This window comes from Myotis daubentonii, chromosome 3 (assembly GCF_963259705.1).
Source record: "Myotis daubentonii chromosome 3, mMyoDau2.1, whole genome shotgun sequence".
Taxonomy (NCBI): Eukaryota; Metazoa; Chordata; class Mammalia; order Chiroptera; family Vespertilionidae; genus Myotis; species Myotis daubentonii.
In genome coordinates this window covers 171,308,859-171,332,192 of record NC_081842.1, presented here as the reverse complement: position 1 = coordinate 171,332,192, position 23,334 = coordinate 171,308,859, and the positions used below count along the sequence as shown (strand labels likewise).

At 38.7% G+C, this 23,334-nt stretch overlaps 1 protein-coding gene across 4 annotated transcripts; it reads right to left on the bottom strand.

Moving 5' to 3' along the window:
- Positions 1-5,628: 5,628 nt before the first annotated feature.
- On the bottom strand, positions 5,629-22,211 carry SERBP1 (SERPINE1 mRNA binding protein 1). 4 transcript variants are annotated; one of them, XM_059689236.1, is made up of 8 exons: positions 21,782-22,211; positions 18,201-18,351; positions 17,443-17,583; positions 17,243-17,332; positions 16,532-16,651; positions 12,332-12,509; positions 9,412-9,585; positions 5,629-7,794 (listed from the first exon to the last, which is right to left on the bottom strand). In XM_059689236.1, exons 1-8 carry the CDS (start codon positions 22,092-22,094, stop codon positions 7,738-7,740), a joined length of 1,224 nt encoding a protein of 407 aa, XP_059545219.1. In that variant the 5' UTR covers positions 22,095-22,211; the 3' UTR covers positions 5,629-7,737. The 4 variants fall into 4 exon arrangements, with proteins under 4 accessions (XP_059545219.1, XP_059545220.1, XP_059545221.1 ...); XM_059689237.1 differs by having other exon boundaries at positions 17,243-17,314; XM_059689238.1 differs by having other exon boundaries at positions 16,532-16,606; positions 21,782-22,210.
- Between the last annotated feature and the right edge of the window lie 1,123 nt (positions 22,212-23,334).

The window sequence follows — 23,334 nt, the reverse complement described above, 5'->3', positions numbered from 1 at the left end:
GAGGCCTGGTGCACGGGTGGGGCCGGCTGGTTTGCCCTGAAGGGTGTCCTGGATCAGGGTGGGGGTCCCCACTGGGGTGCCTGGCCAGCCTGGGTGAGGGGCTGAGGGCTGTTTTCAGGCTGGGGGTGACTGAAGCTCCCAACCGCTCCTTTTTTCCTTTTTTTTTTTTTTTTTTTTTATTCTGGGCCAGCTTTACCTTGAGGCTTGGCTCCAGCTCTTAGGCCTCCAGCTGAAAGGAGGTTTCTGGCCTTTGCTTACAATGTTGCCAATCTGCTGGCTGAAGTTGGGCGTATTTGTTACAGAGTTTCTTAAACTGCCAGCTCAGAGGCTTGCAGCCGCAGGCGGGGAACGTTGGTTTCCTCCGTCACTGGGGCAACCAAGCCTCATGTTAGTTTCAAGCTGCCTGGCTGCCGGCCGCCATCTTGGCTGACAGTTAATTTGCATATCTCGCTGATTAGCCAATGAAAAGGGTATCGGTCGTACGCCAATTACCATGTTTCTCTTTTATTAGATAGGAAAATTATAAATGGAAATTTCAAACTATAAATATCATTAAGCCTTTTAAGTAGGAAAGTAACCAGAGAAATTGTGCTCTTTAGTTATAATAGCTATAACCCCATTGGATTTGCCTACTGCTTTTTTCCCAACACGAAGGCTATTATTTCCTAAGCAAAAAGGAATTAGGACTACATAACTCAATTTTGTTGCTGGTATTATTAAAACATAAATGCCTGTCCTTTATGCTATGGTAACTGGCTGCACATGTTGTTAGTGGTCATTTACTTACAAGTGGTTAAGTAGGTTCTGCTGAAATTTCAGTAACATCTCTAAGAAATATACAAACGCATTATTTGCTACAATGGGGTCCCTTTAAGTCAATTGGGGCCACTTTGCAAATTCCACAACTTTAAGGTATTCCATAAAACCCTGGCCTTGTCTAGGAAAGAGAATGTAGGCAAGGTTCAAAATAGCTTTTCCTCCCTTGCCAATTTCAGACATTTTACTACTTATAGGTCATAGAAGCCAAGGAAATACTGTAAAAGCTGTTATAAGATCCTCACAGAGAATAAGCTGTATTAAAAGGCCCTAAATTACCACTGGACAGGCAGGCCCACCCACAAACAAGAAATTTTGACTATATTCAAAAGCTGCAAAAACATTAAAGAAAAATCTGTTCCTTTACTAAAGAAAATCACAATTCACTTGCTAAAATGGCTTACACATCTCCCTGCAAAGTAGGTGAGAATGTGGCCTGTGTTAACTCGAGGATAGTTTCTTGTGCTGTACCAAGTCCAAAAGGCCCCCATACCCAGCCTTCACCAGTCAAAAAATCCCTCAAGGTGAAAACAGGACACTGCAGGATTTCATTTAGAAACAAAAATCTCACTTTATTCCAACACAGAGAGTAAAAGACCATTTGCCTTCTTTTCTCAACACTGTAGAAAATAAAATCTTCTCTCACTTGTGCTACAGCTCCACAAGATTCCTTTGCATTCCTATATACACTTCCTTTAGTTTACCCTCTCCTGTCTATGGCAGGGTAGCTTTCATTGCAATTGTTTTATTTTACAACACCCACTTTAAAGTGTAATAACTTAGTAGCAAAAGTGATGATGTTGGAAAAAAGGGGGGGTGCACATTAATGCTTTCCTATAATCTGGAGGTGCTAGTTATGTTCCTCAATCAACAGTACAGGTTTGTTTTTTGTTCTTAATAAATATTACCAATTTTTCCTGAAGAGAATTTATTTCTCACATGCCAAGTATTTTCACTTAGCATTCATTACACAGCCTCCAAACCACTTCTCTGCTTCAGTCAGCATGACTTCCAATTCTACTTTTTGGCAAAAGGCAGGGAGATCAGTCCAATTGTTAAAAACTGATATACTGGATTTTGTCGAGAAACGGTGACAAAGTGCCACTCAATCTTCAAAGAACACTGTAATGAACAAAATACAGTGGTCTGTGGTACACACTATACCTGCTAGGTATGTGATTTTTCTCCTATGCTAGTGACCAATGAACATGTCTTAAAAGTAGCTTTATCCAATCCAGTCTTCCCAAGCACTCCTCGGAAACTCCTAAACTATAGCATCTAAGTGAAGCCTTGTACATGTAAGGTTTGTGTACACAAGACCAAGTCGAAACCAAATTATTTGTAGTTTGTAAGAAAGGTTCTTCCTTTTTTACTGAGAAAAAAAAACAGTGGAAGCTTCATTGGAAATTCAGGATTTCCAGGGAGAAGACAAACCAACTATCTTTGAAAAGCTATCTGCCGGCGTTTAGTTCAATTCACCAATTATTAAATCCTAAATATTTTCAGGCATAAAACTGGAAGGGGTAGAGGGGAATCTACCAACTTCTCTGATGTGTTTAAGTCATCAATTTCCAAAACAGCCCCTGGCAGTCTAAGCACAAAATGTCTAACTGTGCTGGCCTATTATTGTCAGAGTGTGGTTGCCAAACAAAGCAACATTTCACCATGGATTATTACACCCAAGGCGTGAAACAAGGAATTCCAACATGCAAAGTTCCCCAAGTTCCTGACATTTAGCTAATAAAAAAATTTAATGCAATTTGACAAAATTCTATGCAGTCAAATGTCAAGAACCAAGTTCAGCTGGATCACTTTATACAGAACCATCATTCTAGATAGATAAAAATGCTATTTCTTCCAATTAGAGGTCTTTTAAAGTTCCTAAAGTCTGTTAAATCAGCTATAACTGCGATTAGGTGATATAAATAATAATGCCTAAAGATAAGCTATTTCCCATTTTCCCTACTCAGTTCACCAAATAACAGGTATCATAATCCTGAATATTAACCCTTCACTGTTCACGTTTCCATACCAGTAATGCAGCTATTATAAGTAATCAAAACCACAGCAAGATCTATTCAGAGCAATTTTCATTACCTGATATGAATCCATTATCTAAATAGGTTAAAAAAAATCCAGAATCAGAATTCTCATAAACGTTATCACCAGTTATCTTTTGTCTTGAATGCACAAGGCTTAGAATAAACATACAATGCACCGGGAACTGCTACTCTCCCCCAAATGGGCAGCAAAAGGGACAAAGGTTACTGATTTAAAGCACTAAGTACCTACATAATACCTCAAACTAACGATTTGGTAAATTATCTTCTAACTTGTATAGGCCATTTCTCACCTTTTCTTTCCTTCCATTTAGAAGTGAACAACTGACTCCCAGTTATTCAGTACAGAAGTCCTCAATGGCACAAAATCTAAACTCTGCCCAAATGAATATCCTAATGAAGTAATCCTCAGAAGTCATTCATTCTTGTCCTAGCTCAACCTATGAAGTTAACAGACATTTCTTACCCATTCAGAATTCTCATCTCATGGAAAATTAATCACAATAGAAAGATTTCAGCACTGAGTGACAAGTGTCACTAAACATGAATCATGAAACTATAACCATGGCATTAAGCTTACTTTTATAGCAGATTTATACTTTCCTTAACAGCTTTTACGGTAACATATTTAAGTTACAAGCTACATAATCTTTTCTTAAAATAAGATCTTCTTTACTAAGTGGCTACCGGATATTTTGGCCCTTATCTTGAGTATAGAAGAGGCAAAAAAAAAAAAAAAAAAAAAAATCGCTTGAAAATACTTCTGATTTCACAACTTCCCACAGGGTAGGACGATTTAATTTGTAGCTAAAAATGACTTTTATTTAAAAGAACTCTTATATGTGCTGACCTAGGAGTGATAGCTTAGATCAGGATTCAGCAAACGTTTTCTGTTAAGGGCCAGAGAATGTTTTAAGCTATGTGGGCTACATACATCTTTGTAGAATAGTTTTGTTTCTAACCCTTTCAAAACAAGCCACAGGCTGAAAATTTGCAGACCCCAGGCTTAGACATAGCACTTTATTTAAGTGACACTTCCATACTATTACTTTTTTCTGTAGCCAAAATCTTGCTGGCCTTAATCATTTATCTTTATACCCTAATTACTTTCTGAAATTAAACTTCTAATTTTTGAGGACACAACCTTTCACTATATTCTTCTCAGACTGAAACAGACCTATTCCAATCATTTCTCATTTAAACTTCCTATTTGCATAACTTCAAAATCAGGTAAGAGTCTCAAATGGAGAGAACATATCCAAGGTAAACCCAGGCCGAGCAAAAAGTAATTGAACCCAAATTTCTGAAAGCTGACACTTAATCTATACCTCAACTATAAAACCTGACAATTTTGCAAATGTTGTTAAATTTGGTCTGAAGCTTGATTAGAGATTTTACTGCACTGTCACTAGATATACTCTGCAAAGTCTAACGGTAATTAACTTCTAGGCTTTTTCCACTTAACTTGGCGATCTGGCTTTTATAAGGTTCAGACTCAATAAACACTTATTTACATGTTAATCTCAGCATAATTACAAATGTTTGGGTTAGAATCTATTTTATAAGCCTCTATTTCAGTGGTTCTCAACCTTGGCTGCACATTAGAATCACCTAGGAATCTTTTTAAAATCCTGATTTCTGGTCCTCATCCTCCGGAAACTGTTTCTTTGTTATGGGGTGGGGCCACAACATTAGTAACAAAGAAACAGAATTTCTGGAGGATGAGGCCCAGAAATCAGGATTTCAAAAAGATTCCCAGGTGATTTTAATGTGCAGTCAAGGTTGAGAACCACTGCTCTATTTACTTTAAAAAATAGAATTACATGCACCTGAGAGCCAAGGATTTGTTATACCAGTTACTTAAATGTTGGGATAGATGTCCATAGTATCAGGTTCCAGCAGTTTTCACATTTCTCCTTAATTTTTTTTTAACCTTTAATACTCGTTGGTTCCTTCAACACAAAGCTAGTGCTCTTAAAGATTATTTTTGAAGTCCAATATATAATATTTAGACTTCATATGCAACTCCCTAAGAATACAAGATTTTTTCTATTTCAGTGCAATCATCACAAGCGATTAGAAAAATAACACATTCAGAATGATTACTTAATATACTCCCTCCAAACCCATACCAAAAAATAAGCCCCAAATATATTTAAACTCTGGAGATGATGTGTATGTCCTACTTCCACTTTTAAAAGTGAGTAAAGTTAACTATATGTATAATACCTAGTGACACTTTTAAAAATCTTTCATAACTCCACACAGATCTCAAAACAGTATTTAAACTAAAGAAGAAATCATATTCCAATCATTTCGATGCAAACTGAAAATATCTTAATAAATTCTGGCATTACTTCCAATTAAAAGCATCCATAAAAGTTCACTAAAACATTCAATCAGCCACAATTGTTGTTTATGGATCTGTATCAAGGGATTTCTTTAGAGTATTATATCCAGTTTAATACTCCCTTCAAAAAATAGTGGTGCTCAGTATAACTAACCTCTGCATTCAAAATGTGATATGCTAAGAGAAATGCCAATGTAAAGTCAGTCCTTGAAATTCATTTTATAAGAATTCAACTTTCTAATTATAATACTCATTAAAATAGGCATCCCTCCCAGATAAACAAAATCTAAGCATAAGGTAAAAAATGAAATATGAGCATTATCTTTGGGGTGCACACACAGGCCAGAAAACACATGACGATAAATGGGTTCCTATTTGATTGTTTTTATGACTTTTAAGAAGTGAGCATGAAAATAAAATCTTTATTTTCAGTAATTACCCACCAATAAAAGAAAGTCAGGTTCACAGTTTTAGCTTGACACAAAGTGAACTAGGAGGCAAATTTACATCCATCAGATACAACTAATGGACTAACTTTTTAAAGTTCAGGCTGTTGTGAAAGCTTGCAACATATCAGATATTGCTGTGTATTCTCTACTGACAAAATGCCAGCAATGGCTGACAGAGTGGAACTTGTGAAGTGTTAATAGCAGGTGTTTTCTTTATGTCGCTAGAAATCAAGAGGTTTATAAGCAGGTTGCAAGTCCAGAAATGAGTTAAGATGAAAAGTCCAAACACACTAACTTAGGAGGGACCAAGAGTCCATATGGACTAATTTAACACTTGCCTCTGGGTAGCAGTTATGTTGGTAAATATAAAATTATATTAGACATTAGCACCAGTACAGAACACACTCTGCATAAGATTCAAATCATCAGCACAAGTTATTCATCATTAAAAACCAATTACCTCCTTCCTAATAAGATGTCAAACTAGTAAGTAACTAGGTTAATAAATCTAATTCAAATGAATAACTTTTATACTGTACATCTCTTTTGGAAGCATATGGGGGAGCTAATCAGCAAACAGCAGACATTTTATGATTTTAAGATTTTCAATTATTTTAAAAACTGGACATTACTACACATAGGTAGAAAATTACTGAAAATGAGTGACAAAAATTTTTTAAAGCTAAATAAAATTCCTTTTCTGCTTAAAAATAAATATGGCAGAAGATTTTTAAAAAATCCTAGAAAACCTGTTTATTGATCATTCTCTACGTGTTTACCAAGTGCATTGACACTCCCATTCAGTAATCCATTATTAACCTACTTTTCTAATATAGGAAGAGGTAAAAGATATTTTCTGTGGAACAGTCATTTATCAACTTAAGACCAAAGCTAACAGCAATGTAGGAAATTAGGCATCAATAAGATTTTTGGCTTCTATTTCATGGGTGGTGCTGCTGTTCCAACCTTAGAAAGTAAAGCTGTCTGCTTTCCAAATTCCAAAAAGTAACACACTCCCACATCTTACCATACTAACCAGGCCCTTTGGTTTCTTTAGAACGGGAAGGGATAAAGGATCATTGATTATGGGTATATAATTTTGATTTGGAACCTTTCACAAACAAATCACATCGAGTGGCCAGAAGCAGTTTATGAATTAACCAAATCAACTTTGTTATACCCACCCTGTTGGAGGGTGAAAAGCCCAACACCCATAAAACTATTTCACCTGACAGGATGTATTTTCAACAATAAGTAGTTTAAACAACTTTCTATTAGATCGTAAGGTGTCTAGTTTGGTTTTTGAAGTGGGAAAGTCACACACTTTTAAATATAGTTGAAATTGTCAATCAATTATAAATTGAACTTAATGAACTATGCAGGAGCGAGGATTAATAAACCAATGTGCTTGGAATTTGTTCAAGTCTGATATTTCTGTATATAAAGATTTAGCATATAACAGCTATCATGAGAAGTGAAAAAGGATTTTCCCCAGAAATAAAAATATTAAAACTAAGTTAAAATACGTAAAGTCATTAGTATTCCACATAGCATAAATTTTGACAATCAGAGTTTTACATGTCCCAGTTGACCATATGTGTAAATGCAAAGCAGGTACTAAAACGGATATTATGTCCAATATTTAAAACCGGTCTGTAACTGGGGGAACATCTAAATCCTTAATTAAAAAAACACAAATGAAGTGAAAGCTTTAAACTGGTACACATGTTCACACCTATATTTCAAGTTTGGAAATGCATATTTGCAAGCAGCAATACAAAATATCCATGAAGTAATGCATAATCTCTGAAAATTATGAAAACATCCCTGCTACCAATACATTTCTAAATACAAAACTGACTACCATATTTGTTACTTCTGTGTAGCGAGAGAAGTTCATTTTCAAAACAGATAAAATTCAGTCTGTAGGTGTGAATGGTATGAATGACAGTCTTTTTTTTTTTTTTTTTTTTAATTTCTTAGACGGTTGGGATCCTTAAGCATGCAAAACCTCAGAGAAGTAGGGTCCACAAAGGAACCAGGGTTATCTTATGGCATCCAGTTAAGCCAGAGCTGGGAATGCCTCTGGGTCATCTACATCAGGAGCAGAAGCACTTGACTGAAAAAGAAACAAACCAAAATTAATAATGCTCAAACCCTGAAAATAAATTGCCAGTGTCTACATGTAGACAAGAACTCTAAAATACCTTGAAGTTAAAATACTAATTAAATACTCAAATGTGTCAAACCTTTTAAAGGCAAAATTATGGATCAGGCTAGGGTCACAAATATTTGCAGTGAGTCTTGCCCTAAATTTCTATCAAGATCTAGGAAAATTCCCTAGAAATAGCCTGGGTTATTTTATTTTTCTAATACTCATAGGATTCACATGGGATATGTGTGGAAATTCTTACTTTGTTAAGCATTTCTGTATTTTCTCCAATTGCTAAATAATAATGGCAATAATTTGAAAGCAACCCGATTACAATTATTTAAGCAGCACATTCATCAATGTTAGAATGGGACCAAACTGCCAAATGCTATTTATAACGTACAAATAACAAAACAAAAGAGTATTGAAAAGGTCCACATACATAACACTGGCTTTAAAAACACCTGTTATCAGGGGAAGAAACAGAAACAAAATATCACTACACTGGTACTGGTGACCATAAAATCTGTAATATTTAAATTGCCACTATAATCAAATACTGGCAGACCCAATCAAGCAAATGGGCCCTCCAGTTTGTGTATCAGTTGTTCAAAATTCAGGAGGACATCATGATTGTATCCTAGATAGACAATAAGAGACAATGAACTAACTAAAAGGTTTTCTCAAATAATTTAGTTTAATAATACCTAAACATTAAAAGCTTGAACTATGACATCAGACAGATCAGAGCTCAAATCTATCAATTACTAGGGCTTATATCAAAATATTTCATAAGAACTTGTTTTGTGTAGTACACTATATGCAAGGCATTGAACATGACAAAAATTAGGACAAAAATGAATCCCACCTCTTATGTAACAGTCAAGTAAAAAAAAAAAAAAATAAAGAACTAAAAAGGTGTTCACTAGACCATCATCTAGTGAGTTTCACACAATAAACAATAGACACAAAGGTTATGTTAAACTGAGACCTAAAAAACCAGTGAAGGCAAAGGATATAGGTTGGCATTTCAGGTAGACCCTGTCAAAGGCCAAGAGTTAACTTGGTTCCCTGTACTGAATTCCTCTTCTGTAAAATGAGGATGTCAACATAGTAACATGAGTCAAATGACGCAGCACATAAAATGCCTAGCATAGCACCATGACCAGCACCTAATTAAGTACTCAATAAAGTGTGGTAATTTAATTCTACTGGCAGCACTATTTAGTCATTTAAACACTTTAAAAAATATATAACCAAAAATGTAGTTTCTTTAAAAAAAATCTTTTTTTTTAACTTACTGATTTTAGAGAAGAGGAAGACGGACGAATGGTGAGGGAGAGAAACAGATAAACACTGACTCGTTGTCCTACTTATTTATGCATTCATTGGTTGATACTTGTATATGCCCTGACTGGGGACTGAACCCAAAACCTTGACATATTAGGACAATACTCTAATCAAGCACCCAGCCAGGGTCTACTTTTTTCCTTCCAATATGTCCCCCAAAGGACTTTAAGCAGTGATTTACCAAAAGAGGGCCTTGAATTACTTAAAAGAACAAAATAAATCTTTACAACTTACCTTGTCAGTCCTGCTGCCTCGGTTTGGACGTCCTCCACGCCCACGGCCACCTCGTCCTCCCCTGCCACCACGTCCTGGGCGGCCAAGGTCTCCAAAATTGATCTCCAGCTGAGACGTGATATCATTTGCTGGCTTCCGGAAATGATGGTCCATAACCGAATCTTCAGCGTGAGCCTGAAAATTTAAGTAAAAGCCACTGGATGATTCCTAGGAAAGTAATGCTGCAACTTTCGGAATGAGCTTTCTTCTGGGCCTAGCGGTTGATCATCAACCTATGAACCAGGAGGTCAAGGTTTCATTCCTGGTCAGTCAGGGCACATGCCCAGGTTGCAGCCTTGATCCCCCGTGGAGGAGGCAGCCGATTAATGATTTTCTCTCATCGCTGATGTTTCTATCTCTATCTACCTCTCTGAATTCAATAAAAGTATTATTTAAAAAAATTACAGGTGATATTGGCAAGTCTCAATTAGAGGTATCTAATCACAACCACTCAAGTGACTGGGCCTCATCTCAAACCTAATGAATCATAATCTTTACCAGTACATTTAAAATATGCCTTCAGATTAGGATTCCCATCAAGGAACCCCTGATAAAGACATGGATAGCATGTAAGGCTTCTATTATTAATACTAAATCTGTAAGTTCTAAAGAAAACTTTATATTCTTCCAACCACAGGTTAAGAAATTGTGTACAGACTTTTGTTCATACACTGTCATATGTTCCTTCATATAAACAGGAGAGCTACAGATTCAAGTGAATCACAACTTTACATAAGGGAACCTTGAAAAGCTGCACCCAAGTAAAACTACGCCTTAAACATATTAAAGGAACCATCTTAAAAATGAAAACATCATGTTTGTGAAATCCAGATCCTTTGTATTTATGTAATAAGCTACATGACCCAGTCTGCAAAAAAACAACAAAACAAACAAAAAATATATTACAGGTGTCAATAACTACCCTTAAAGTACAAATAAATGTTATATTTGTATCTATGCTTTCATCCCTTTAAGCATCTAATACCAAATTAAGTGTCAGACCAACCTAAAGGCAATAGAAGTCTTTGTAAAGAAGCCTAAAAGATAAGTCCAAAAAATTGCTAGCAAATTAAAGTCAATTATATATACTGTCTAACTTTTAAATGTTTGATATTGCAAAGCAATATCAATCTATTAAAGAGAAGCTTTTACAATTTTCTAGAGCACAGAAACAAAAAAAGTCTAAGTTGATATACTACTGAAACAATCTAAAAGGTTTTACTACAATATAAAGTCTGAATGTTGAGGACATATCCCTAACCTTTGAGTAACTAGTAGGATAAATTGGCAAAGCATATGAATGTGTCTTAATAGTGAAAATGTATTAGTTTGTTATTCATAACCAATTTCACATTTTATAGTTTCAAAAACATCTAATCATATACATCACCTTGTATAATTATTTCTGAAAAGCACACTGGAAAATAATACTTAAAACCATGATACCTAAACTGGTCTATAAAATACATGAAGAGGATTCAGGATATTATTGCCTCACCTATAAAATTATATCATAATTTTGTATGTGTTTTGTTCTGGAGAAAAGTTCTATCAGGACCTCATAACAGTTACAAATAATTGTCTCAAAGGTGCCCAATAAATCTTTCTCATATTAACCTAAGTAGTTTAATAATTAGTTCAACAATCTCCCCAAGGAGAATTTTCAAAGTTCTTTAATCTGAAATCTTATTTGTTTTACCCAGATATACAACTGTATCTGCAAGAACTATGAAAATCTTCTACTGGTTTTTTTTTTCTGTATGACTTGACACTTAACAGACAATGTCCTCATTTATACTATTTTTATAGACTCAGTTTTTAAAAAACACCTTTAAATCTAGAAAAATATTTAAAACGCTTCAACCTGTTTCATTTCAAAATGTTTCCAAGTTTGCTTCACAACTATTTTTTAAGGAAATTAAAATGTATTAAGATCTTATTGCAGCCAGAACCGGTTTGGCTCAGTGGATAGAGCGTCGGCCTGCGGACTGAAGGGTCCCAGGTTCGATTCCGGTCAAGGGCATGTACCTGGGTTGCGGGCACATCCCCAGTAGGAGATGTGCAGGAGGCAGCTGATCGATGTTTCTCTCTCATCGATGTTTCTAACTCTCTATCTCTCTCCCTTCCTCTCTGTAAAAAACCAATAAAATATATTAAAAAAAAAAAAGATCTCATTGCATCTTTTTATTACAGGTTGCCTTCATAACATTTTAACTTTATGACTAAAATATCATACTTACACAAGCTCTAAAAGGATGTAGCAATGGGACATTCCTCTAAGAATGTTCCCCAAGGCTTAAGTAGAAGATGCCAAAGTAAAAGCCACCAACACATCTTTCTCATTAGTTTCCATGTTTTGTAAGTAAAGGAAACCTATAAATTAATTTTCTGGTCTTTACATCATTCCTCAATAAAGGGTAGTACCATTTATTGAAGAGTCCTGACCATTAAATATGGCACAGGCAGACAGTTTCAAGTATTAAATACTATATAAAGGAACTCATTTTATTGTAGGTTAAGCCACATGAAAATGCCAATCTTTCAATCTAATACAAGTCCTTGAATTTAGGCATGATTTTTAAAACTCTGAAAAGACCGACTGTATTTATGAAATATAGTAATTATAAGGTATATATTGACTAACAGCTTTTGGGGATGGGGACTACCAGATTGAATATAACAATAAATAGAAGGACTAAATTTCTTAAAATATGCAATTTATTTGGTAATGCAGTTTATTTTCCTTTTTGAACAATTTACCTAACCCAATGACACTATGCAAAGCTTTTCTTTTTTATAAAGATTATAAATAACAAAAATTATGTGTTGAATTGTCAAGACACACCTAAAAATTTTCCAATACCATAAAAACTAATTTTACCTCTTCACTCTTTGACTTATGAAGAACAAATCCCTTCTTCCACTGACCATCAGCACCTTCATTTGGTTTTCGTATATTAAATTCTACTTTTGCCCGGTCCTTATTTTGAATAGCCTTCCACTCATCCAAAGTCATTTCTTTTGGACCCTCTTCCTTTACTTCTTCAACTTCGTTTTCCCTGTGAAAAGATGTTTAAGTTTTATACCTACTAGGTGGCTGACAAAAATCTGTATTACTTATAAGAAGTTAAATCTTGGTAAATCAATCTTTTAGGGAAAATTATCCAAGGGTGGAAGGATCATAATTTTTGTAACCCAATGGCTAACATTAATTTGGTAGACACCAGGTATTCAACGCTTGTTGTATTAGTGAAAGTATGGATAAGTAAGAAAAACACAATTCATCTTCATAAACTTTTAAATGCTCATCTATCAGTAATACAACCTGGAATTGGCTTTACCAAACATAAAGAGAAACATCAACTGGTTGCCTCCCATACACACCCCAACTGAGATTGAACCTGTGACCTAAGTATGTACCCTGACCAAAAATCAAACCTGCTACCTCCTTGGTGCATGGGATGATGCTTCAACCAAGCCTCCCCCCGCCGGGGCTAAAATACACATTTCGTAAAATAACACTACTTTCTCTTAAAACTGTACCATTACATAATTAAAATATTTGGCCTAACTTCTCCTAAAACATTTTTTTAATTTCCCACAATACATAACTCATGTTATCATCTAGAATGCCTGTGAACCACACTTCACATTCTAGAATATAAAAAGAACTGTCCCTCTATCCTTTATTTTAGGACTAGAGGCCCGGTGCACAAAAATTTGTGAACTGGGGGGGGGGGGGGGGGGAGGGGTCCCTCAGCACAGCCTGTGCCCTCTTGCAGTCTGGGACCCCTCGGGAGATAACGACCTGCTGGCTTAGGCTTGCAGCCCCTGGTCGGGCTCAGGGCAGGGCCGATTGGGGAGTTGGGGCCTGGCCCCGTCATGCACAGAGCAGGGCGGTTTGGGAGGTTGCGATGCCACCCTCAGTCACGCTCAGGATAGGGCCGATTGGGGGGGTTGGGGCACCGCCCCCTGTCACGCACAGAGCAGGGCCGATCAGGGGGTTGGGGAGCTCCCCGCTGTCACTCACAGAGTAGGGCCGATAGGGGAGTTGGGGCACCGCCCCCTGTCACACACACAGCAGGGCAGATCAGGGGGTTGGGGCACCGCCACTGTCACACTCAGGGTAGGGCCGATGGGGAGGTTATGGCTCTACCCCGTCACACACAGAGCAGGGCCTGTGGGGTGAGGGGGTTGGGGTGCCGCACCCTGTCACACACACAGCTGCAGGGTGATCAGGGGGTTTGGGCGCTGCCCCCTGTCACGCTGATCCCGGTGCTGGGAGGCATATTACCCTTTTACTGTATAGAATAGAGGCCTGGTGCATGGGTGGGGGCTGGCTGGTTTGCCCTAAAGGGTGTCCTGGATCAGGGTGGGGGTTCCCACTGGGGTGCCTGGACAGCCTGGGTGAGGGGATGATGGCTGTTTGCAGCTGGTCACACACCCTTCAGGGTGGGGGTCCCCACTGGGGTGCCTGGCCAGTCTGGGTGAGGGGCTGAGGGCTGTTTTCACGCTGGCGGGTGACTGAAGCTCCCAACTGCTCCTTTTTTTCTTTTTTCTTTTTTTTTTTTTATTCTGGGCCACCTTTAGCTCTGAGGCTCTAGCTCTTAGGCCTCCTCTCCTGAAAGCAGGTATCTGGTTTGTTTCGGTTCTATAATCGAAACTCTGTATCAACTCCAGCTCTGAGATCCCAGCAGGCTGAAAGCTGGTTTCTGGGGTTTTGTTTAGCTTCTATATGTTACAATGTTTCTTAAATTGCAGGCTCAGAGGCTGGCAAGGCAGGCAGGGAACATTGGAGTCGTCCGTCACTGAAGCAAGCAAGCCTCATGTTAGCTTCAAGCTGCCTGGCTGCTGGCCGCCATCTTGGCTGGCAGTTAATTTGCATATCACCCTGATTAGCCAATGGGAAGGGTAGCGGTCATAAGCCAATTACCATGTTTCTCTTTTATCAGATAACGCTGATGGCAAAACAAAAGAATCTTTAAAACCCAGGTTTATACAAATCCTAGATTCTATATATGCCAATTTTCAAACCAACCTGTGTGTGGGCGGGAGACTGAGGTTTCACTAGAAATGAAACTCTCCACAAAACACACTGGTTTCAATACTTAATAGTAAATTAGTTATTTCTAAATGTAATTCTTAGATTATAACTATTATATGAGTTTTCATTTTTGCAGAAAGAAAGCCTAGAAATCCATTATTTTAATCTAGTATCAATTTCCAATTGTCACCAAACAAGTTGTTTGCTATTTTGGGAGCTCTGCTTTTTTCCAAAGATAGCAGATGATCCAGTTAGCCTCAGAGCTCAAATATCTCTCTCTTCTATGCTACTCTGTACTGTTAGACTAATCCTACCTTAAAATTTCAAGTTTACATTGAATTGATGAGATTTGGATATAAGGTCCACCTGTCAGTTTACAGATGAGAAAGCTAAGAAAAAAAAGTCCTAGTTACTCCTAAGTTGTGACAGAGCCAAGAATGTAATGTAACTCAGCACATTTTGTCACATGGAACCATGACACCTACCTTCAAAGATTATTGTAAGGATCAAGTGAGAAAAAACAAATGCTCTGGAAACTATATATAAGGGAGGCAAAGTCAGCCAAGCACTGCTTTATAAATTTGTATTTCCATACACAAGATACAATACTATGTTCAGATTCTCTCCACTCTGGTGACTGTTCTTAATACCATCATCATAATCTTTTTTGGACCAAATACCCTCAATTTCATTCCTGGGTCCTGAATTAAAGGTCTGCTTCCAATACCCTATCAATAATGCATGATTTCCTTCTGGTAGACATTTATAATCTTTGCAGGTCACACTTACAGTGATTTAAATATGGACTCTTTATTAAAGGAAGAACGTTTGTATTGAGTATTGTGAAGTACTCAATATTACATGAGGCTCATTTATGCATCCACAATTTCATTGTTTACCAAATAAATTATTCCATATAGTTTCATATAAATGAATTTATCTAAGTTCAACACATCATTTAACACCATGTATTTTTTCTGTCTCCAATAATAGCAAATGTATTATTCCAATAAACCCATGGAATATGATACCCTAATCATTAGTAATCGTTCACTGTAAGAGCAATTCTTAAGAAAAAGCAAAGTTTAGAAAAGCATCTCCTCTGATTGATTTGAATATGCCCCAGTTAAGATTTAGACCTAAGTAATCTATAATGCAAGACTTTAAACCATAAGAAATGACTGGCATATAATTTCTGCTTTGATTGATGGAAACTAGAGAAAGGCATTAAATTATTTCTACCAGCATAACTTGAAACTTTAAAACTCTCACCCTTGAATAAATAAAAACTTCAAAACCAGGTCTTCTACCTAAAAAGACTCTCACACAGACAATGAAAAAGATTAAGAAATCTAGTGAATAACACATTCTGGCATTTGCTCTCTTCATATATTTTAAAGCAAGTCAATAATGCTATGTTCCAAATCCAATGTTGATGGAAAATAAATTTCAAAGAGGTACAATTTTAAAGTCATGTTTCCTAGTTTTAAACTGTCTCAAAATAAAACCTGCAGTTATAGATTCCAAAGTACTTTGAACTATGAGTTCTATATACAACTTCTCTTATTTCAACCATTTGGTCTAATTTTTAGTAACCCCCAATTTCAGATTCTAGTTCTCGTCTATTTGATGTCTCTGGACAGCTATCACTTGAATTATCCATTACTATTATCTCTATCAAGTAAGGTTAATTAGGTAAAATGCATAGCATCTTATTCTCTATTTTGAGGTTACAATAGTTTATTTTTGTGCTTGGGGCTAGCAGGTTTTACTATCTTCCCTTTTTTTAAAACAGCAATGGTAGTTTTAAATAGAAATAACCATTTCCATTTTTCAAATCATTAGAGCCCAATATACCAATATATACATGTGTAAAACACTCCTCTATATAAACACTACTTGATTAATTGGGGTACCCTGAAAGTCTCTCCTGTTAAAAACACATCAAGTAACAGAATTAAATCTATATGCTTTCTTGGTAAAAGTCCAAACTGATTTCAGTGACAGAGGATTACTACTATACATAAACCAACTTACTTATTTTCAGTGTCTGCAACTGGATGTTCTTCACCTTCTGGTGTTTCCTCAGTCACATTTGGTTGCTCCAAGTCACTGCAATTATAAGATATTTGTTTCTGAATGTATTTTGGGGACTCTCTAAGGAAAAAAAGAAAAAGAAAGGCATCTAGGTCCATTTACATGTAGCTGAAGAATTCATTATACAAAAATATTTTAAAATCCTCACATTCCCTGTGTCTTTTCCTACTAAATGTATACTCCAGTAGACCCTTAAGAGGAAATAATTTAAAAATGTATACTGATCCAAGTTATAGTATTTTACTCAAAAAGAAACAGGACAGAAGTTAGTTTTAAAATAATGCCTCACTTATCAAATTTTTCTAATAACCAGAAGGGTCAATAGCTACAAACTATTAAAGACATAGAAATAAGAATACCCAAACAACTTCAATGCAGGGTTTCAGAAAAAGCTACATATGCATATGAAAAGAAAAACTGATATCACATATACTGAAATATGAAAAAACTGGTAACTTCATATAACTATAATCTAAACATATCCAACAAGAGGTTATCTTGTATGGAAGATATACAAGATATTTAGCTATAAGATAAGAGTTATTCCATTCTTGTCTCAGGGACAAATAATATTTAAGAGTTATGGACGAGCCTCTAGTAAGGTATAGGGTCAATTTTATTCAAATTATTTTAAAAAATCAGAATACCAACGTTAATTCATCTTTGACAGTTCCCCAGTTGTGAGATCCGCTACCTCCACGTTTGTCCTCGTGCTTCAGGCCACTGTAATGTGAGAAAGAACTAACAAAACTGAGTTAACATAATACTCTTTAATTCTAGAAATTCAAAGTTTGTTTTACTAAAAAAAGTAGACTCAAATATAATATAATAAAAACCAATATAAGACTTACGATCTATCACTTCCACTATGCCTATCAAATTCACGTTTGCCACGAGAGTCAAATCCATCTCCTCGGCCCATTCCGCGTCCACGTCCTCCTCGACCTCTTCCAAGACCACCACGGCCTCGGATAGGCCGGTCAATAATCGGTCTACAACAAATGAAGATTATATACATCCCAGGTTTCCAGAAAAAAGAATAGGGAAATTCATTCAAAGACTCAAAAATACAGGAATACATTTATTGGCTCATAAGCCAACAGTTATAAACACATGTTTTAGAAAATTCAAAACAGTCTATTTCTAATCACATAAAGGAAATAAAAACAACTAGGAAGCTACTCCCACAACAAGAACATTAATTTTACATTGTCTAAAACTTATTAGTGCACATACTTTTTATTGTTATTCATTTTACATAGTAACCTAATAAAACTACTATTCATCAATACATTTAATAATTAAAATAAACAAATCTAACCTGCATAATGAATAATCTGCTTTGCTATAAACAATACAACAGAACTTTCCTGTTAACATCCTGGGATAGCAAGAAAAAGAAACTGTCTATCAATTCAACAAAGTGTTTCACTACAAGGGATCTAAGGTTGAACACTAAAAACTGCTACTGAAATAACAATTCAGATGTTTCTTTGTAAAACTGATAAACATAACCAGCCACACTGCTACCTGGCAATTATTACCAATTTATAGCTTTGTATTGAGACTATAAACTGACAAAACATGAAGAGATTTGAAAAAATCTTGCCTATCAACTGAAAATTCTCCTCCTTCACCCTTTTCTTCAAGTGGCTTTTCAAATCGTCTTTCACGAGGTGGTCGCCGTTCTGGTCTCCTATCAATTATTTTCCCTTCACCCTGAAGTTGTTGATCAGGTCTTCGTCCAACACGTCTTATTCCTAAAATGATAAATAACCAGCATAAGAAAATTATTTTTGCAACTCAAAAATTTTAGGCCTAGACTAAAAAAAAATGTTAATCTTCAGGTCCCCTAACTAGCACTTACTGTTGAAAAAGGCAAACACTGGGCATATCTAAAGTAGAACAAAGTACTTTAGAGAAACTCCTATTTTAAATAAACTTGTTTCAAACTTCTATCTAGTTTGCCAAGTCACTTTCACCCCCTAAAAGCATTCTCTGCAACTGACTTGGAAGTTACCTGGGTAGGTGGCCATTTCTCCTCACTTTTTAAAATGCCAGTCTCTTACTTTAAAATTCTAAATTTAAAGAAATTTTAGGCAAATGATACATTTTGGCTTTAAATACACCAAAGATAACACCAGCAGCCATTCATAAATAACCAAGCAAATCCATACACATTCACATTCAACAGATAAGGACCCTAAAAAAAGTTTTTTTTAAAGTAAAGGCCACACTTTTAGTTTACATAATCTGGAGGAAAAAAAACCTCAAATGTAAAAAAAAAAAAGACTGATAATTGTATGAAATTACAAAATTGAAAGGAAAACAACTAGCATCTAGAATTACATATCCAGTCTGAAATAGCTATTTAACCAGAAAAAGTACCCCCTCTATTAGTTTTTACATGTTTTATACACACTACACCTGACAGAAAAACTGTTATGCAACCTTTAAAATACTCAATATTTTACTATTATGGATGGAGAACATTTCTTTTGGTTTGTTCTTACCAGTGCATTTACCCTGTTAGTATCTAATTCCAAGAAGCAACCAATATGCATTACTGGTGGCCTTAAGAATAAATAGATTGATGGTTAAACTCAAGTCTGTAAAATTCAGGTATGCCATAATTCCCAAACCACAATTTCAGTCAAGGCCAAACAGCAGCCAAGGAACTGTTTTTTTAACAAGATCTTAAGTTGATTTACCCTGGTTCTTTCTAAGAAAGTGGAACACAATCAAGATTCACCCAATTGTTCAGGTGCTTGTAAGTAGAGTAAAACAGTAAGTACCAAACTCTGATGAAATTTTAAAGTCCTTTCCACATAAACTCTCAGTGTAGGCACATTGTGAGATCTTACACCAAGGCATCTTAAATGAATTTCATCAGAGCTAAAGTGTATTGGGGTGGAGCTTGGAACCAGTCTTTATAATGATATCCAAGCCAAACACACCCAAATGAACAATGGCTTATTTCCCCACCCAATATTCAATATTAGGCTTACGGAATCTAAAAAACTTACCAAATATATTCAACCAATAGTCATCATTTAAAAATGCATGCTTCTCTTGATATATTTAGCTGTATGTGCAAGCTCACTTGATTTTCACTAGATACCAGGCTTTTAATTAAAAACAAAAACATCACATTGGTCTATACTCAGTGATAGTCTGTAGTGTCAATTCTCAATTCTTCAAATGGAAAAAAGACTAGCTACAAAGCTAATTCTTATAATATGAACATTAAATATATATCTAGGGTAGTCTAGCACTATACCAGGACCTTTCTTCAAAAGCACAAACACAGGATCAGGCTAACTATCCTTCCCCAATGCCCACAACATCAACTGACAGCAGGATCTCAAAATGAGTTTTTTCATTCAACATTTTCCCTTTATTTATAAATGTTTTATGCAATTTAAAGTTAGGAGTGCTCTGAAATACTGATCTAAGGAAAATGTTGATAGCTAATATGGGAGATTTCCCGAAGACCACTGAATTATAAATTTATGAAGCAATTCCCTACCTTTGTAACTTAAAATACTAGTTTCCAAGTAAGAGGTTATTTCAAAGATGGGCTTTATGATCAAAACAACTGAGGGATTTCAAACATGCTTCATCCTTTGAACATTCAAAATGGGTGAACACACCTACCTTGCACATTTTAGATTTACGATTCAGACTCAATTTTTTCATGTGCTTTCTTGGGATTATTCTGATCAAAGAGGTAAAGATGAGCAGTTTAAATAATTACACAAGCTAGTCAAGAGAGTGTTCCTTAACACAGAACTTAAACGATTTATTCACTTGTGCTACAGGTTGCTGTCTTAGTTGACAAAACAGGTATTTGGCTTACTCGGTGTACACATGCTTTCTAACACTCCAACTTGTGCTTCCCCCAACCCATAATTTTAGTATAGGAATTCTTTTGTTTTATTCACCACTTAGTTCTTTATGTCAAAACCTCACAGTTCTAGTTAGCGCGCGCGCGCGCGCGCACACACACACACACACACACACACACACACACACACACACCAAAACCCTAAACCAAAACATAATACACGTGTTTAAATTTTAAAAAAGAAAATTAGTTGAATGTTGAGGAATCCAACTTAAAGCTCATGAGAAACAACTCCTTTCCGGAGCACGTGGCAGCAAAGCGAGGTTTCAACGTTGACTGTAGAAAACCAACCAAGATCCGGAGCCTGGCTATTTGCTGTGGATCCCGTATGCTTTTTCTGGCCCCCAACTGTTTTTGCTCTTCCCAGTCACCACGAAAGACAAACACGTAAGGCGTGAGAACGCAACAGCCAAGCTCGGGCCACTCGGCGAAGCGTCCGGCGTGACCTGGAAGCAGCAACCGCCCGCCGCCAATGAGACGCCGAGCACGCTTCCCGCACGTGCGGAGGGAAAGCTGCGCCCGAGAGCTCCCCGCGGCCGCTGGGCGAGCGTGACAGCCCGTGCGCTCCTCTCGCCACGCGGCCGGCGCGGAGCCGCCCCACCTGAAACGCGGGGGGCGGGGGGCGGAGAAAGGGTCGCGACCCCCAGGGCTCCCTGCAAGAGCCACTCTCCATTCAGAAGCCCCGCGTCTGCGTCATCGAATGCAGCCCAAAGCCTCCCCTTCCCAACAGCTTCACTCGCTGCAGCCACTTACCAAGTTTAAAATAGTGGAGAGGGTGTGTGTGTTGCGGGGGGAGGGTGGTACAAGAAGGCGCATGGGGCACCTGAGACAGGTAGCTCACGCCGCAGTACCCGACCCCCAGCTTCTCACTCACGGGGGCTCCCCGCACCGTCGTGGGACAAGATGGCAGGACAGCAGCCCAAGCCAGGCAACCGCACCTCAGAGCAGCACAGAGAGCGAGCTCTGGGCGGGAGGGAACCGGGGACCCCACGCTTCCCGGGAGCCTCAGGCCAACACCCGCCGGCGGGCGGGATCCAGCGGGAAGGCGACAGCCGCCAGGACCCGAGCACGCTGACGGCGGCTCGCCGCCGGGACCCGAGGCGGGAACCTTGCAGGAGGTGGTTTGAACTCGAGGCTACCACGCTCGCAGGACCGGGCTCTGGTCATGCGGGGGCAACGGGAGGAAATCGGCCGCAGAACCTCCCGCGGACGCTCGGAGCCCGAGGAGCTGCCCCGCTCCTTCCCTCACGCCGGGTCTTCCCCACCTTCCACCACGGACTCACCTTCTTTCTTAAGCGCCACGGGCGGCTGCGTCTCCTCTTTCTTGTCAGCCACGCCGGCGTTGGACGGCAGCGGGTTTTTGCGTTCTTTCTGGGACTCTTTACGCAGCTGTTTGCCTGCCGCATTGGAGTTGTTCTGGGCTGCGGCCTGAGCTGCGCTCTTAGCCCCAGGGCCCCCAACACCGCCCCCGCCGGCTTCTTTTTTCTTGTTCTCTGCTGCCTTCAACACCTCGAAGGGGTCCGATTCGTCGTCAAATAACTGGTCGAATCGGTTGGTGACCACGCAGCCGAAGCCTTCCTGTAAATGCCCAGGCATGATGGTGGCTCGGCGGCGCGTTCCTCCACGGATTGCAGCGGGCCGCGCCGAGCCAGGAGCGCCTGCTTCAGCTCTTCCCACAAGATGGCCGGGCCGAGAGAGGGGGGCCGTCTTCTCTTCCGGTGCCAGGCACACATCCGGGAGCGGCCGGCGCCGCAGGGCACTATGGGGTATGTAGGCCAGAGTCGCTTTTACCTAGACGGCTCCCGACACCGGGACTACGATTCCCAGAATGCACAGCGCGACAACTCTTCGCGCGCGCCTGGGAGGCCGGACTTCAGGGAGGGAGTGGAGCTTGCGAGGTGAGGGAGGGGAAATGCGGCGATGGGCGGAGTCCTGCCACCTGCTCTCGCCACCCTTAAACTCTCGAGTCTCGAGCTGTGCTGAAAGCAGGAAAACGTGTCGGCGTGTTTTGCTCCCGAAAGTATTCTATCTTTGGTTTTACTCCCCTAGTCTCCGGCCCAAGGCGTTATAACTTTCTCCACCTCTCCGGGAGGGTCAAGGTGACTCGCAGATCTTACAACTGGAGACTCGCAAACTTCCGGGGCCAGGGGAGGGGGGTGGGGGGGGATTGCGGCGGTGCCTCGCCGGCCTCACCCAGACAGGACCCGACCTGTTTCAGTTCAAGTCCCTCGCTGCACAGTTGCTGGAGTCGCCCTCCTGTATCCCTAACAATGAATCGACAGTGTGTTTAACGTGACGCAGAATACGCTTCTTCTCGCAGGGACGTGAACTTGGAGAGCAGAATAATTAAAAGGACAGCCATCACGTGGGAGTGTTGCGCGCCTTTCCTGGGTGAGAAATACGGTTGTGCGAGGGATGCTGTCATTGCTGTTAACTCCTTACAGGGCAGCAAAAGCTAGACACCGGGCAAGCCTCGAAAAGGCACTGTTTGCAGGAACACTTTCTAGAGTCAGTCCAGTTGTCCACGAGTGTCCAGCGAGCCAAGGATTAGGTGTTCGTAAAAGGTGCTCAAGAAATAACGTTTTAGACAGCATCTGAGCGTGCGGTGTGCTGAGAGGTACAATGAGGAGAGGAAAGTGTCAGCGACTGGTCACACTTACAGCATTCGTATTAGTTGAGACTATTGACGTCTGTTAAGGTAACTGAGTGTCAATGCCCATTCAAGCATATTTGGTAACACTGTAAGTGTTTAAGTATTTCATCATAGTTTTGAAACTTTTTTTCCATTAACACAAAATATAATAGAAAATGCACCTCTGTGTCCCAGGTGCTGTGA